Source organism: Pezoporus flaviventris, unplaced genomic scaffold, assembly GCF_033815535.1.
Source record: "Pezoporus flaviventris isolate CSIRO_AGI_PZ_B2104156 unplaced genomic scaffold, CSIRO_AGI_Pfla_v1 ptg000093l, whole genome shotgun sequence".
Lineage (NCBI taxonomy): Eukaryota > Metazoa > Chordata > Aves > Psittaciformes > Psittacidae > Pezoporus > Pezoporus flaviventris.
Window position 1 is genome coordinate 1,657,980 of NW_026892641.1, and position 13,834 is coordinate 1,671,813.

The 13,834-nt window shown below is 49.2% G+C and overlaps 1 protein-coding gene across 2 annotated transcripts in view; it reads right to left on the minus strand.

Annotated features, from left to right (window-relative positions):
• Nucleotides 1-13,834, minus strand: part of SORL1 (sortilin related receptor 1) — a 44,918-nt gene that overhangs the window by 4,790 nt on the left and 26,294 nt on the right. For both annotated transcript variants that reach the window (XM_061476129.1, XM_061476128.1), the window contains exons 28-43: nt 13,317-13,448; nt 12,965-13,096; nt 12,269-12,403; nt 11,762-11,917; nt 11,156-11,305; nt 10,639-10,767; nt 9,091-9,217; nt 8,419-8,588; nt 7,744-7,856; nt 7,327-7,431; nt 6,298-6,370; nt 5,129-5,211; nt 4,774-4,870; nt 4,014-4,198; nt 3,436-3,555; nt 3,171-3,335 (exon numbers count right to left, since the gene is read on the minus strand). In XM_061476129.1, coding sequence (XP_061332113.1) covers nt 3,171-3,335; nt 3,436-3,555; nt 4,014-4,198; nt 4,774-4,870; nt 5,129-5,211; nt 6,298-6,370; nt 7,327-7,431; nt 7,744-7,856; nt 8,419-8,588; nt 9,091-9,217; nt 10,639-10,767; nt 11,156-11,305; nt 11,762-11,917; nt 12,269-12,403; nt 12,965-13,096; nt 13,317-13,448 — 2,072 coding nt within the window. The remainder of the gene's footprint in view (nt 1-3,170; nt 3,336-3,435; nt 3,556-4,013; nt 4,199-4,773; nt 4,871-5,128; nt 5,212-6,297; nt 6,371-7,326; nt 7,432-7,743; nt 7,857-8,418; nt 8,589-9,090; nt 9,218-10,638; nt 10,768-11,155; nt 11,306-11,761; nt 11,918-12,268; nt 12,404-12,964; nt 13,097-13,316; nt 13,449-13,834) is intronic.

Genomic DNA, 13,834 nt, shown 5'->3' on the forward strand with positions numbered 1-13,834 from the left:
GCTCTCTCCCTGGAATGTCTGTACACCAATGCGCGCAGCATGGGAAATAAGCAGGAGGAGCTGGAAACCTGTGTTAAATCGGGAGACTATGATCTGGTGGCAATTCCAGAGACGTGGTGGGACAGCTCACATGACTGGAATATAGTCATGGAGGGCTATGTCCTTTTCAGGAAAGACAGGCCAGCCAGGCGGGGTGGTGGGGTTGCTCTTTATGTGTGGGAGCAGCTACAATGCACCGAGTTCTGTCCAGGGACAGGTGACGAGCAAGTTGAGAGTCTGTGGGTGAGAATTAAGGGGCAGGCTGGCAGAGGGGATACTGTTCTGGGTGTCTGTTACAGACCACCAGATCAGGGTGAGGAAGCTGATGAGGCCTTCTACAGGCAGCTGAGAGCGGCCTCACAGTCACAGGCCGTGGTCGTCGTGGGGGATTTTAACTTCCCTGATGTCTGCTGGAAGGACCACTCGGCAACCCAGCCGCAGTCCAGGAGGTTCCTCCAGTGTATGGATGATAACTTCCTCCTGCAAATGGTGGATGAGCCAACCAGGAGAGGAGTGCTGCTGGATCTCATCCTCACTAACAAGGAGGGTCTGGTCGAAGCAGTAGGGGTTGAGGGCTGCCTTGGTTGCAGCGACCACGAGATGGTGGAATTCAGGGTCTTGTGTGGTAGGACCAGTAGAATAGCAAGTAGAATTGCAACCCTGGACTTTAGCAGGGCAAACTTTGGCCTTTTCAAGCAATTGCTAGTGGAAATCCCATGGGCAGGGCTGCTTGAAGGTAAAGGGGCCCAAGATAGTTGGTTGACATTCAAGGATTGCTTTTTCCGAGCTCAAGATCGGAGCATCCCGACACATAGGAAGTCAAGGAAGAGGGCCAGGAGACCTGCGTGGCTAAATAGGGAATTGCTGGGTATGCTCAAGTGGAAGAGGAGAGTTTACAGGTCATGGAAGGAAGGGCTGGCCACTTGGGATGAATATAAGGCTGCTGCTAGAGGATGTAGGAAGGCAGCTAGGATGACTAAGGCCTCCTTAGAATTAAACCTGGTGAGAAGGGTCAAGGACAGCAAAAAGAGCTTTTTCAAATACATGGCAGACAAAACTAACACCAGAGGCAATGTAGGCCCACTGATGAACGGGATGGGTGCCCTGGTGACAGAAGATACAGAGATGGCAGAGTTACTGAATGCCTTCTTTGTCTCTGTCTACTCTGCTGCGGGCAGTCCTGAAGAGCCCTGTACCCCTGAGACCTTAGATGAAGTCAGGTCAACGGAGCGCTTTGCCTTAGTCCATGAGGAATGGGTTAGAGACCAGTTGAGCAATCTGGACATCCATAAATCCATGGGTCCAGATGGGATGCACCCGCGGGTGCTGAGGGAACTGGCGGAAGTCATTGCTAGACCACTCTCCATCATCTTTACCAAGTCTTGGGAAACGGGAGAGGTGCCTGAGGACTGGAGGAAAGCAAATGTCACTCCAGTCTTCAAAAAGGGCAAGAAGGAGGACCCGGGTAACTATAGACCGGTCAGCCTCACCTCCATCCCTAGGAAAGTGATGGAACACCTTATCCTTGGTACCATCTTAAGGCATATCAAGGATAAGAGGGTTATGAGGGGCAGTCAACATGGCTTCACCAAGGGGAAATCATGCTTGACCAATCTCTTAGCCTTTTATGAGGAAATAACACGGTGGATGGATGATGGCAGAGCGGTGGATGTGGTCTACCTTGACTTCAGCAAAGCATTTGACACAGTCTCCCACAGCATCCTTGCAGCTAAATTGAGGAAGTGTGGTCTGGATGATCAGGTAGTGAGGTGGACTGCGAACTGGCTGAAGGAGAGAAGCCAGAGAGTTGTAGTCTATGGGGCTGAGTCTAGTTGGAGGCCTGTAACTAGTGGAGTGCCTCAAGGGTCAGTACTGGGACTGGTATTATTTAATATATCCATCAATGATTTAGATGAGGGAATTGAGTGTACTATCACCAAGTTTGCTGATGACACTAAGCTGGGAGGAGTGGCTGACACGCCAGAAGGCTGTGCTGCCATCCAGCGAGACCTGGACAGGCTGGAGAGTTGGGCAGGGAATAACTTGATGAAATATAACAAGGGAAAGTGTAGAGTCCTGCATCTGGGCAGGAACAACCCCAGGTTCCAGTATAGGTTGGGGAACGACCTGTTCGAGAGCAGTGTAGGGGAGAGGGACCTGGGAGTCCTAGTGGACGACAGGATGACCATGAGCCAACACTGTGCCCTTGTGGCTAAGAAGGCCAATGGCATCCTGGGGTGTATTAGAAGGGGGGTGGTTAGTAGGTCGAGAGAGGTCCTCCTTCCCCTCTACTCTGCCCTGGTGAGACCGCATCTGGAATATTGTGTCCAGTTCTGGGCCCCTCAGTTCAAGAAGGACAGGGAGCTGCTGGAGAGAGTCCAGCGCAGGGCAACAAAGATGATTAAGGGAGTGGAGCGTCTCCCTTATGAGGAAAGACTGAGGGAGCTGGGTCTCTATAGTTTGGAGAAGAGGAGACTGGGGGGTGACCTTATTAGTGTATATAAATATATAAAGGGGGAGTGTCACGAGGATGGAGCCAGGCTCTGTTCAGTGGCAAACAATGATAGGACAAGGGGTAATGGGTACAAACTGGAACACAAGAGGTTCCACTTAAACTTGAGAAGAAACTTCTTCTCAGTGAGGGTGACGGAACACTGGAACAGGCTGCCCAGGGAGGTTGTGGAGTCTCCTTCCCTGGAGACATTCAAAACCCGCCTGGACACATTCCTGTGTAACATTATCTAGGTGTTCCTGCTCCGGCAGGGGGATTGGACTAGATGATCTTTTGAGGTCCCTTCCAATCTCTAGCATACTGTGATACTGGCCACAATGGAGTCCAGGGCAAAGCTGAAGGCCAGAAAGGTGTTTCAGCACATGCCCAAGTTTGCTTTCAGACTCAGTAACAGCTATCCCAGACCTGACTCCTTTTAAATGCAGCATGAATGTTATAGACCTGTAATGCAAACAGAGGAAATGCAGGTCTCTGAGGTGTCAGGATCTTGATGCTGACTATCTGAATGGAGTGTAAACCTATCTCACACTCACTTCCCCATTAGCAGCAGGGCAGGGATCTGTCTTTGAGCCAGGGTTTTGCACGCAAAGGGGCAGGAGAAGGTGCTGTGAGGTATTACCATGTCCTGGTCGGGTGAATCATAGGGAGATTCCCACTTAATGACCGCAAAAGTCTTTCCAGTGTGCACTGAGTGGAGGTGTCGAGGGGGAAGCCGGTTGTCAGGGATCATCTTCACCACAACGTAGTCAGAAGGTGGTCCTTGGTAAGGAGACATCACACGGACCTTGAAGGGATGATGCAGTGGTTAATAGTGTGCCTTTAAGCTTCAGGAGCAAGCTACAGCCCACAGCGCGGATAGGAGTGGGAACAGAAAAGGAGCCTACCAGAAACAGGTACTGCTCGTCCCGCTGCACGAGCACAGTGATGTTGTGGGAGGTCGTGGTGGTGTTGTGAGGGCTCCTGTACAGCTCTAGGAAAGATGTAGCATAGAAGATGCCGTAGACCTGTGAAGAAAGCAGCACAACAGGGACAATACAGTTTGGTATGGCCCAGAGCATCCACCCAAACTGGGTGTCACTTTCTAGGGACATGAAGAAAAGACCCTTTTTTTGTTTGGGCACTCTATTGCCCAAGTTCAGGTTGTCTGTCTGTGTGCTCCCCACCCTAAAATCTGGGGCTCATCTCCAATAACACAGCAGTTAATTGACAGACCACTGGAGCATCACGTTACCTGTCTTTCAGCCACTTCACTGCATCAGTGGCTGAACAAATAGACAACATGAAGCTTTCTGTGCTTCTGTTTAAGGGCATCAGGTGCTTTCCCTATTTTTTTAGGGCATAAGATTTTCAGGGCTTTGGAATTCTATCCCAACAAATAATCCTGACTTTAGATTTTGCTTGTGTTTTGAGGTTTTGAGCTAGACCTCCTCCTAGATGGGGGAGAAAAGAGCTGGTGCCTTACGACATTCCTCGGTCCAGTCCAGCTGCACTCCACCGCAGTCTGATTGATGGCCTTGGCCTTGAGACTTGGTGATGCAGGTCTTGTCCCACTGGTCACGACATGTACAAAAGACAGAGGGCTGTCACCCAGCTCCGTCTTAGCCCAAGCAGAAATTTCATAGGGGGTATGTGCTGTCAAATTTGCCACTGAGCAAGAAGAGAAACATGCACTATTAGGTGAGGCAAAGTACTGTGATGGCAGGGTGAGAGCACTAGGAAAGGGTCAGCATCACCAAACAGGCTTGGTCAGGAGCCTGCCTCCCTTGGTTAGTGTTTTCACTAATTTTGAGTCATTTCCTTTACACAGAAGCACATGGGACTCGGGTATCTAAGCTAGCCAGTGCTTTGCTTTCCAGTATCGGGATGCTTTCCTGTATTGGGATGCTTGCCTTGCATCTACGCTGTACACTCCAAACCAGCAATCTGATTAACAGGGGCATGTATACAAGCCCAAGAAATTGCTAACCTTTTGCAGAGCAGATAAAGAACCATAAACAAAATGTGTTGAGAAAAGGCTAGTGCAGCTCTGGGGGCTAAATCCCAAATCTGCTTGAAATCTCCAAGTCCTGGCAACAGAGGCCAGGGATTTGCTGGCTTGTCCTTTCCAGATGTACTTTATACTAAACAGAAGCTACTAGTTGCAAAAGTAGAACACATCCTTCTGTAAAACCTTCCATTTGCTGTTGACTAAAGCAGAATTTTATACTTAGCACAGAATTTACCTTTTTGGATGGACTTTTCTCCTTCTATGATCAGAGTCCTTTTTTCCTGCCTGTGTGTGTCAAACGTCCAGTAGATGTTCACAACGTAACCGCTGACCTGTCAAGCAGCAAGGGCACACAGAACAGGAACCCTCAGTTCAGCCAGTTTCCATACAGTGAAAGAGTCACTGCTGAAAGTCTCTGCATTGTATTTTCCATCCTAATTAAGAGCTGGGGCAGTTTATGAGTAGTAAGAAATGATTTAGCATGAAATAAGTTAATTCCAGCGCTTACATAGTGACAGCTTATCCCATCCAGTATTTACCACTTACTCAATGCATCCCTTTCTTTCAGTTTCAGAAGGTGAAAATGTTACCTTGATATTAGTAGTCATTTTTAGGCTGAAGCTTACGGAGTCTTCACTGTAGCTCTCAATGTGTATGACAGGAGGAGGAATGACTGGAAGCAAAGAGAAACACAAAGAAGTGCAAATACTTATTGAGAGGTAAAATACAGGCTTTCATTATGACAACCAGCTCTCAGACCAGGAATCCCCCATCCTTCCAGCCCCAGCCTTGCCTGTAAGCCATACATCCCTCAGACAAGACACTGACAGGCTGTACTTCCATCATTTTCTGTCAACCACCCACAGTCTGCCTTATCCGTGCCTTGCTCAGAACAGGCTGGAAGCAGAGAGGTTTGGGCTCAGGTATTTTACTTCTGAACTCAGCGGGACAAGCTCATATCACAGTTAATGGCCTTCTGAGGGAGGGGAGGAGGTCTTGGTGGGGACAGTTGCCAAACACTCTTGCAAAGCCAGAAGTGAAAATTGGTACAGTTCTTTCTACCTCTGTTTTTTTATCTGAATCCTGCAGTTTTAATAGCATGGTGTTTCCTTTCCTTCCTTTGTCAGCAGAGTGAGGATACACTTTTATCTAACAAATTAGCAGATGATTTTGACATCGGAATGCGGGTTTGGGAGATAAAGCTTGGCGTGAATACAAACGATTTCAAAAGGCTTTTCTAAAAACAGTTTGGGGGGAAAATTGACTGTGATTGAATTTATCTGCTGTCAGACTGTAATGTTGTGGTAGTTGCTGGGAGCTTTAGCGGCCTTTCAGTGGTCTAACCTACATGAGATGCAGAAACCTTCATAATCGTAACCTAAGAGGGAGAAGAACGAGCAAGCATCCTTTCAAAAGGAGTTGGTGGTAATGCGTCTTGCCTATCTGAAGGTAGGATATAGCCTACGTAAGCCAGAGGGAATCCATCTGCAGTCTAGGAGAGAGGGGCACCTTCGGCATAGGCTTCTTGCCCACTTCCAGGGCAGTACACCCATCCTACATGCCACAGAGTTCAGAGGGAGAGTCAGAGACCTGTTCAGTCTGGTATAGCAAAGTAATAAATAGTGTACAGCCTTCCATAGGGAAGAACAGAGGACAAAGGGGTGGTTATGCTGGTAGTGGTATGCTGATGCTAACACTTCAGGCTTAGCTTCTGCCTTTTTGTTATGTTATCCAAGTCGATTGAAACAACAACATTTACCTTTGCCTTTTATGGTGGTTATGGATTTGGAATCACTCCAGTTTCCCACTCCTCGACTAGTTACCGCAGCAACCTTTTCAAACAAGAGGGCTGGTTAATATGAACAAATGTATAATGCCAACATTGTATAATGCAAAAGGAGAATGAGGTTAAAGCAAGGTTATGGACATGGCAGAGCTCATGGGAAAAGGACTTTGAAGCAAACAATAGCTTAATTACTTGGCAATAAAATGGGTATTGCAGAGATAAAGCAGACTACTTTAAGTCAATTAAAGGAATCTAAGAGGAGGGAGGTGCATCCTCTTTGCAGATAACTGTTCTCTTATGAGATCTTTATGAGAAGTCCAGCAAGATAAGGAGCTTTGGACTCTATCGGTCCAAAGAATCATGCTGGTGAAGCCCATGCAAGCTCTGAATCTAGTTCCAAAGACTTATTTGGGAATAGATTAATATGGGAAGTAATACCGTGGAAGGAAAGACTTGCTCCAGCCTACTGTAAGAATAACACTGATTTATGGGAGTGGGGTCTCATTAATCCCACCTCCCCGTGAGCTATCCATGCTCATTCTGCACAGGGAGGGGTGGACAGTGGCAGAGCATGTTATTTCCCAGGGTTCAGCGTGCAGACTTTTGTTTCCTATTCTTATTACTTCTGTCTATAATTACCCAGCTTCTCCCATGTGCATATATTCCCCATGGGTCGATCTGCTGCTTTTCCTGGTGATATAGTAAGGACCAGATTTGTCTGTGACCCAGATCCAGTGCAATTACAGTGACATTGGAATGGACAATTAGTGCAGATTTCATAATACAGCCTGGCCACCTGGGATGGCCAAATGAAGGGCCTTAATTCAGGCCTTGAAACTATATACATTAGCAGTGCAAATGCCAAGTCCCCATTGTGGGTTGACGTTAAAGGGCAGGGTTTTAACAGCATACTATTTTAGCAAGTACTTGACTGTGCAGGACTTAGACCATGCAGTGAAAAGTAATGAGAGCATGCATAGACAGAGCCTTGAAAATACTCACTCTAACTGTGTACAATGTGTTGGCCTGTAAGTTCTTGATCTCAGTGTAGTTCTTCGTGGTCCTAAGAGATGACCACTCCTTGGATCCACTCCTGCTGTATTCCACCTAGAAGCACCAAAACAAAGGATGAGGGTTCCACTGCAGGGTGACTTGACCCTCTGTGTCAAAATGTTGATGAAAAGAAGTATGAAAGCTTAGAAAGGGAGCCAGAAATGAAGCTATGAACTTAGGGTGGCAGCGCTACCTACAGCTCTGCAGCATTTCTTCTCCCAACTTCCTATGATGCTCTCAGCAGATTGCCTCTACAAAATGCCCTATTCCTGGCCCCCCTCCTTTGCAGGGATAGCTGTGTTCAGACAGGCCAGCCCACGCTGCTGTGAGCCCCCAACAGCCTTCCCTATCCCTCCGTGGACTCACAATGAATTCCCGTATGAGGCCGTGGGCATTCACAGGGGGACTCCAGGAGCTCATCACCACACCCTCAGCTTCTTTATTCAGGGACAGCTGAAGGTTAAAGGGAGCATCTGGTACTAGGGAGAGAAACCAAGGTGTTAGTGACTGTTGCAGTTGTGTTTCCAGATCACACAGGGAAAGTCTAGGACAAAGAGGGGATGGCCAAGCAGGTCTGGCTCATGGGAGATGTCTTATTCCCACAGTTGTGTCCCAAATCCCTATCACCTCCCTCTGGAGCAATGAAGCCTTGCTTGTAACAGCAGTGAAGCTAGGATTTCACCAAGATCTTTGCTCTCTTTTGCATCCTTTCCTTCGTCTGATCTCCAATCTGCAGATAGAAGGCTCTTGCTCCTTGTGTGTGGTACTGAACAATCCCACAGGCTCAGCACTGTGAGAAGGGATGAACTTCCCAGGGATACTAAATCACTAAGCCATGGGGAAGAAAGAAGGCAGGCTAGTGACTCAGTGCAGGGCTGACTCTAGGCTGGGAACCCATGGCCCTTTTCCCAGTCCAGCACAATTCCCAGGCCTGTGGAAAGACTCCTTTTGTATGTAATAGGGATACCTCTGCAGTAAGTACTGCGTAAGCCAAAGCAGCATGCACCAGGTCACTGGTATGATCCGTGCAGGTTTACTTACATCCTTCTGGTGCCCGGAGGGTGATGAAGTCATTGGTGTTGTAGACTCGGCTGAGACACTGCACTTGGACTTTCACCTGATAGGTACAGTCAGGCTTGAGGACTTTCAAAACGCTGTTGGTTTTGTTGCTGTGGGTTTCCAAGATCTTCCAAATGCTTTCACCAACTGTCCTGCACGAGAGAGTCCCACCTCTCCAGTCAGGATGGTGTTTAGTAATACAGGGGACACAGCTTGTCCCAAAGAGTGAAGCCATCTATCTGTATGTTAAGAGCCTGCTGCTTAGTGTTCTTTTCAATCAAGCCACACCACCAACTTGAAAGATGCTCTTTGAGAGCCTGAACTAAACATAGCTTAGTGACTTATCAGCACTATCCTCTGAGGTTTTCTGTAACTTCTGTGCCCTCATTTCTTTACTTTGTTCTCAATGTTAGTGGTCCCACAAAAGCAAGACCCTCTCCACCTCCAAGAAAGCTACATTACACGAGTAGTGGAGAAAACAAACATAGCCTTGGTTTTCCAAGCAGAACTAGATTGCACAGCTCAGTCTTTCAGGCCTGATTCTGTACGGTACTTTGCTGTAAGCACGGGCATATTGATACCTTTGCTCATGCTTCTCCTACCCTATACTTGATATGAGTAGCACCGGGTCATGCAGTGCAGTGGGCGGTGTACCTGTAATAGATGTTGTAAACACAGGAGGTCGAGGACATTCTTTTTGGCCGAGCCCAGGTCAGAGTGATGTCGCCAGAGAAATCAGCCGTCCATTGGAGGTTCTGGACTTTGTACACGATTGTGTCATCTAAGCAGGCAATGGCAAACGTTAGCCTATCGCCGGGAAACAAGTCCTTTCCCACAACAGAAACAAGAGTTGTGTTTGTAGCCCAAACAGGTGGAGGCAGGAACAGCAGTATGACTGAAGGGAGTGTCTGCACCATTTGAATTAGATGTGTAATTTAGGTGGGTGTTATCAGTGGAGAAGAACATGCTTGTCAGGAGGCAGTTCAGAGCAGGAACGTACCCCTGGTGCTCTCAGCTCTCCCCACAACCTCTTGTCTGTCTGCATGAAATACTCAACATCATTTTGGAAGTGTATGAGTGCAAAAGGATCAGTGCAAGCTAAGTCGCTTTTCTACTTGTGCAATGGATCCGTGCTGTCACTGTAAGCTATCCAGGGCCTTTCTTGGTGTGATTTTCCTTATCGCATCTTGTGTTCAGAAGGACCCAAGCAAAGGCTGGTAATTAAAGGAGTAGTCTGGGGATTGCTTTGACGCAAGCTCTGCAGTTGAATCACCACCTGACCTTGGGAGAGGCATTTAGGGGGTAACAGGGCTGTGAAGTCCAGTGCTGGCAGAGGCAGAGACTGGTGGTGCTTGTCTGAAATGGCCCCAGTCTATGCCCTGCTCCCACTAGGCCATTCCCTGCTCTCTCCCTCCAGGGACTACGTATCAGAGCCCACATTCAAATGCCATGGCCTGGCGTGGCTTGGGTGCTCAGCTTCGTTCCTCATGCTGTAGAGAAACCAAGTGGAGCAGAGCCAAACTGCTGTTTCATTTTCCCTAACAATCTGGAAATGAAACCCAGCAGGGATGCAGGTCCGCAGACAGGCACGGCGAGATATCCAAGGGAAAAGAGATGGTTTCCCCTTGGTGTAGCAGCCAAGCCATGAATCTCAGCAGCTCCTTCCCCCTCTCCTGAATCTGCTAGCCTCCCCCAATCAATATATAATTAAAGAACTATAACCTGATTGATGCTCAAACCCCCAAGCAGGTCACTAGAAAAGCAGCTCAACCTCATGGCTGTCCAGAGGCAGCGATTGATCGCTGTTATCTGCCCAGGGCCGGCTGCTGCCTGCATCCCCTGTGCCTCCACAGGACCACCAAAGGCCAGTGTGGGAGGACCAGTGATGGCAGCAGGGGACTTGCCATTTTCCCAGGGTCACCCTGCAGAGGAGGACAGAGCTGGAGACCATTGCTTCACTATGTAAAATAGCTTTGCTCCCATCCTCAAGTTGTTTTTCTGTGCTTGAGGCTCAAAAGACAAATTGCTAGTGCAGAAGCTGGCTGGGAAGTTGAGTATAAATGGGTGAGGAGGCAGGCTGCACAGCTGAACGCAGGCAGATGTGTCTAGGATGTTATGAATGCAAGGTCATGTAATCAGGAGAGCTCCTCTGCGTGCTAACACAGAGCAGAGCATGGGAAATGGGAGAGGGCTGTTGCTTACCGGTACAGTTCTTCTCATCACTGCTGTCTGAGCAGTCCAGGAATCCATCACACCGCTCTGTCAACATAATGCAGGTCTCTCCATCCTCACATTTATAACCATTAGGGCATGACAGGGTGCTCTGAGTAGCTGAAAGAGGCAGAATGGTTTCAGGACTCAAGGCATTAAAGTTTCCTCACCAGCACTGGGCTGTTTCCAGTGCCAGTGCTGCTACAAAGCTGGCAGGGTGGTGGGGCAGCTGCATATCAAGCAGAGTGTGTCAGTCACAGGGCTATCTCATTGTGGCTGCATCTTCTGGCATGATGGCATCAGAAGAACCTGGAGTTTATCCCACAGAAAACAACCCCACTGGACTTCTAATGGGAATATCTCTGCTTGGTTGGGTCTTTTTTACTCTAATGCTGCATTTACTGCAAGGATTTCACCAGCAATAACATTCCTCAGTGGCTCCACTGTCCTCACAAAGAGGTTCCCAAGGGAAAGGGCCAGAGAGTCATTGTCCCCTCCTCACACTTACGGCAGTTCCTCTCATCCGTGCCATCCTGGCAGTCCCGCACGCCGTCGCACCGCTTCCAGTTGGGAATGCACTTGTGCAGCTGCTGGCACTCGAACTCGAACCTGCTGCAGCGTCCCTTCAGCGCCGGGGAGGTGGCCGTCACGTTGGGTCCTGCACACAGCAGCCAGTGAGGAAACCACCCAAGCCATGAGGCTGCCACAGGCACCAAAGACCAAAACCTGTCTCCAGGTCTCGACTCCACTAGATGGCAATCTCTTCCCATCTAGCAGGTAGGTGGCTGGTGCTGGGATGTCCAAAGCCATCCTCTCTTCTGACTGCAGAGGGCTGGAAAAGCAACTGGTTTGCAGGAGATGTGCTGCACCAGCTCGGAGCTCAGCAAGCGTTAGAAACGACCACGGTGAGAAAAACCCCTCTTTTAACCTTCAGCATAGGAGTGAGTTGGAAAACCCGCTCTGCAGCCCTGCTTCCCATGTCTCTACGCACTCTAAGACCTGTCATTTGAGCAGGGACCTGTTGTAATTCAACCCTGTTATCTGGTAAGGAGCTGAGACCAAAAGGCCAACAGTCCCTGTGGACACGATCCTACAGAGGAAGAGAAAAGCTTACGTGAGGTAGGACAAGCTTCCTCATCGGAGCCATCGGTGCAGTCCTTGTAGCCATCACAGACCCAACTGTTCATGATGCAGGTGCCGCTGTTGCAACGGAAGTGGTTCGGTAAACACGTCGGTGGGATGGATGTAGTGATGGGATGAACCGGAGAACCTGCAAATACACCGGGGAGAGCTGAGCTGAAGTCCTTGTTCCTGCATATGGGCTGTTCCCATCAGACTGAGGGCCACTGTCAGTGGAAGGCAGTGAGCAGCAGGCAAGATGTTACAAGCCCAGTTGTCATCTGCATCGTATCTACACAGCTGCTAATCGGCATTTCCAAAACCACAGAGTTAAAAGATGCACGAGTGTGCACACTTGGCCATTTATAGGGGATTTTTGGAGCCATGGGAGCTGGCACAGGCAGCCCTGTGGGAAGGCAGCTGATGCTACAACTAGTCCTTCAGCATGCCACAGCCCAGCCTCAGCCAGGGCTCCTGTGAGCAGAGTGCTGTGTTCCCTTACCCTCACAGTCCTTCTCATCAGACCAGTCCCCGCAGTCGTTCTCCTCGTCGCACTTCCATCGGTTGGGGATGCAGTGCCCGTTGCCACACTGGAACTGGTAGTACCGGGAGCAGTTTGGGGCTTCTGTTGGGTTTTCTGACAAGAGGAGAGCCCTGTGAGCTCCAGTGTTATCTCGCCACTCTTCATCAGAGTTGAGGCATGGGAGCATCTCAGGCTGGGCCACGGCTGATCCAGAGAGCATCACACTATCTATCTGCCTAAGCAGCATGGGCAGAGTCCTTCCTCTTCATCCCCAGCATCCCCATTCCTGTTGTCATCACTATTACATCTGCGTGCTTCATGGACAGACACCACCTATGGTCTCAGAACCAGCAAAATTCAGACAGAGCTTGGCAGAAAGGGAGAAGCAAGCCCTGCAACTCTGAAATGAAGAGGCAGCTGCTTCATCTGGCTGGGTACAGCTCCTACAGCTCCCCAGGGAACAGTGGTGTAAATATTGAGTCTGGCTGAAAACTGCCTGTCTGCTTTGGGCTGGGAATCTGTGGAGTAAATATGGTCACATATGACTTAGTCAGCCACAAGATGTGCCAGCCGCATCAGGTTATACACAAGTCCTTATCTAAAACATGAAGAATGCTCCTGATATTCAAAGGGGGCTGGAGCTACAGTGACAAGAGACCCTGAGGTACTGCTCACCACAGTTTGCCTCGTCAGAGTAATCGCCACAGTCATCCATCCCATCGCACTTCCATACCAGGCTGATGCACACACCATTCTGGCACTGGAAGCTGAACTGGTCGCAGGTCCGGTGGAACTCGGGGTCCTGGGCTGCATAGAGAAGCATGAGAGGTAAAGACCAAGGGCTTGAGGGAAGCTCATCATTGAGGAAGCAGTCAATCACTGATTTATAAACAGAGCATTACCAGAGACACCTCTTAGGAGATGTGGCAGCTTTCTGGTACCTTGGGGGATACATTTTCTTCTCCACGCATCTGGTTTCATTCTCTACCCAACCTCCTTTTGCAAAGATGCACAATATCACACTTACAGCAGCCAGCATAGTTGGCATCTTCATCTGATCCATCTCGACACTGGATGATGCCATCACACACCATGGAATGGAACAAGCACTGCTGCCGGTTCTTGCACACAAAATCCATGTAGCGGGTGCACAGGGGTTCTAGAGAGGTGAGGAGGAGAAGGGATGGCACCTCTGCTGTCCTTGGCAGAAGGAATGCCATCCACTGTGATCTGCAGACCTGAGTGCAGCAGCCAGATTTCAGCAAGTTACACAAAGTTTCCTCACCCGCTAACGCATTGGGGTGCAAGCAGGTTGGCACAGGCACCAGGAAGGGTTTGGTCACCTCCTTGAATACAGCTCCTGACAGCGCATCCTTCCTATGGGCAACAGCCCTGCCAGGGCCTTTTGCTGACACTCACAGACCAGCTGATTTCCCGAGGGGCTCCTGAATGCTAACTAAGGCTTTCCCATTATCTCACCGGGGCTTTTTTTCCCAGTGAGAGAGGCTTTGGCAGACCGTGAAGGGCTGTCAGCCCTCACTGGTA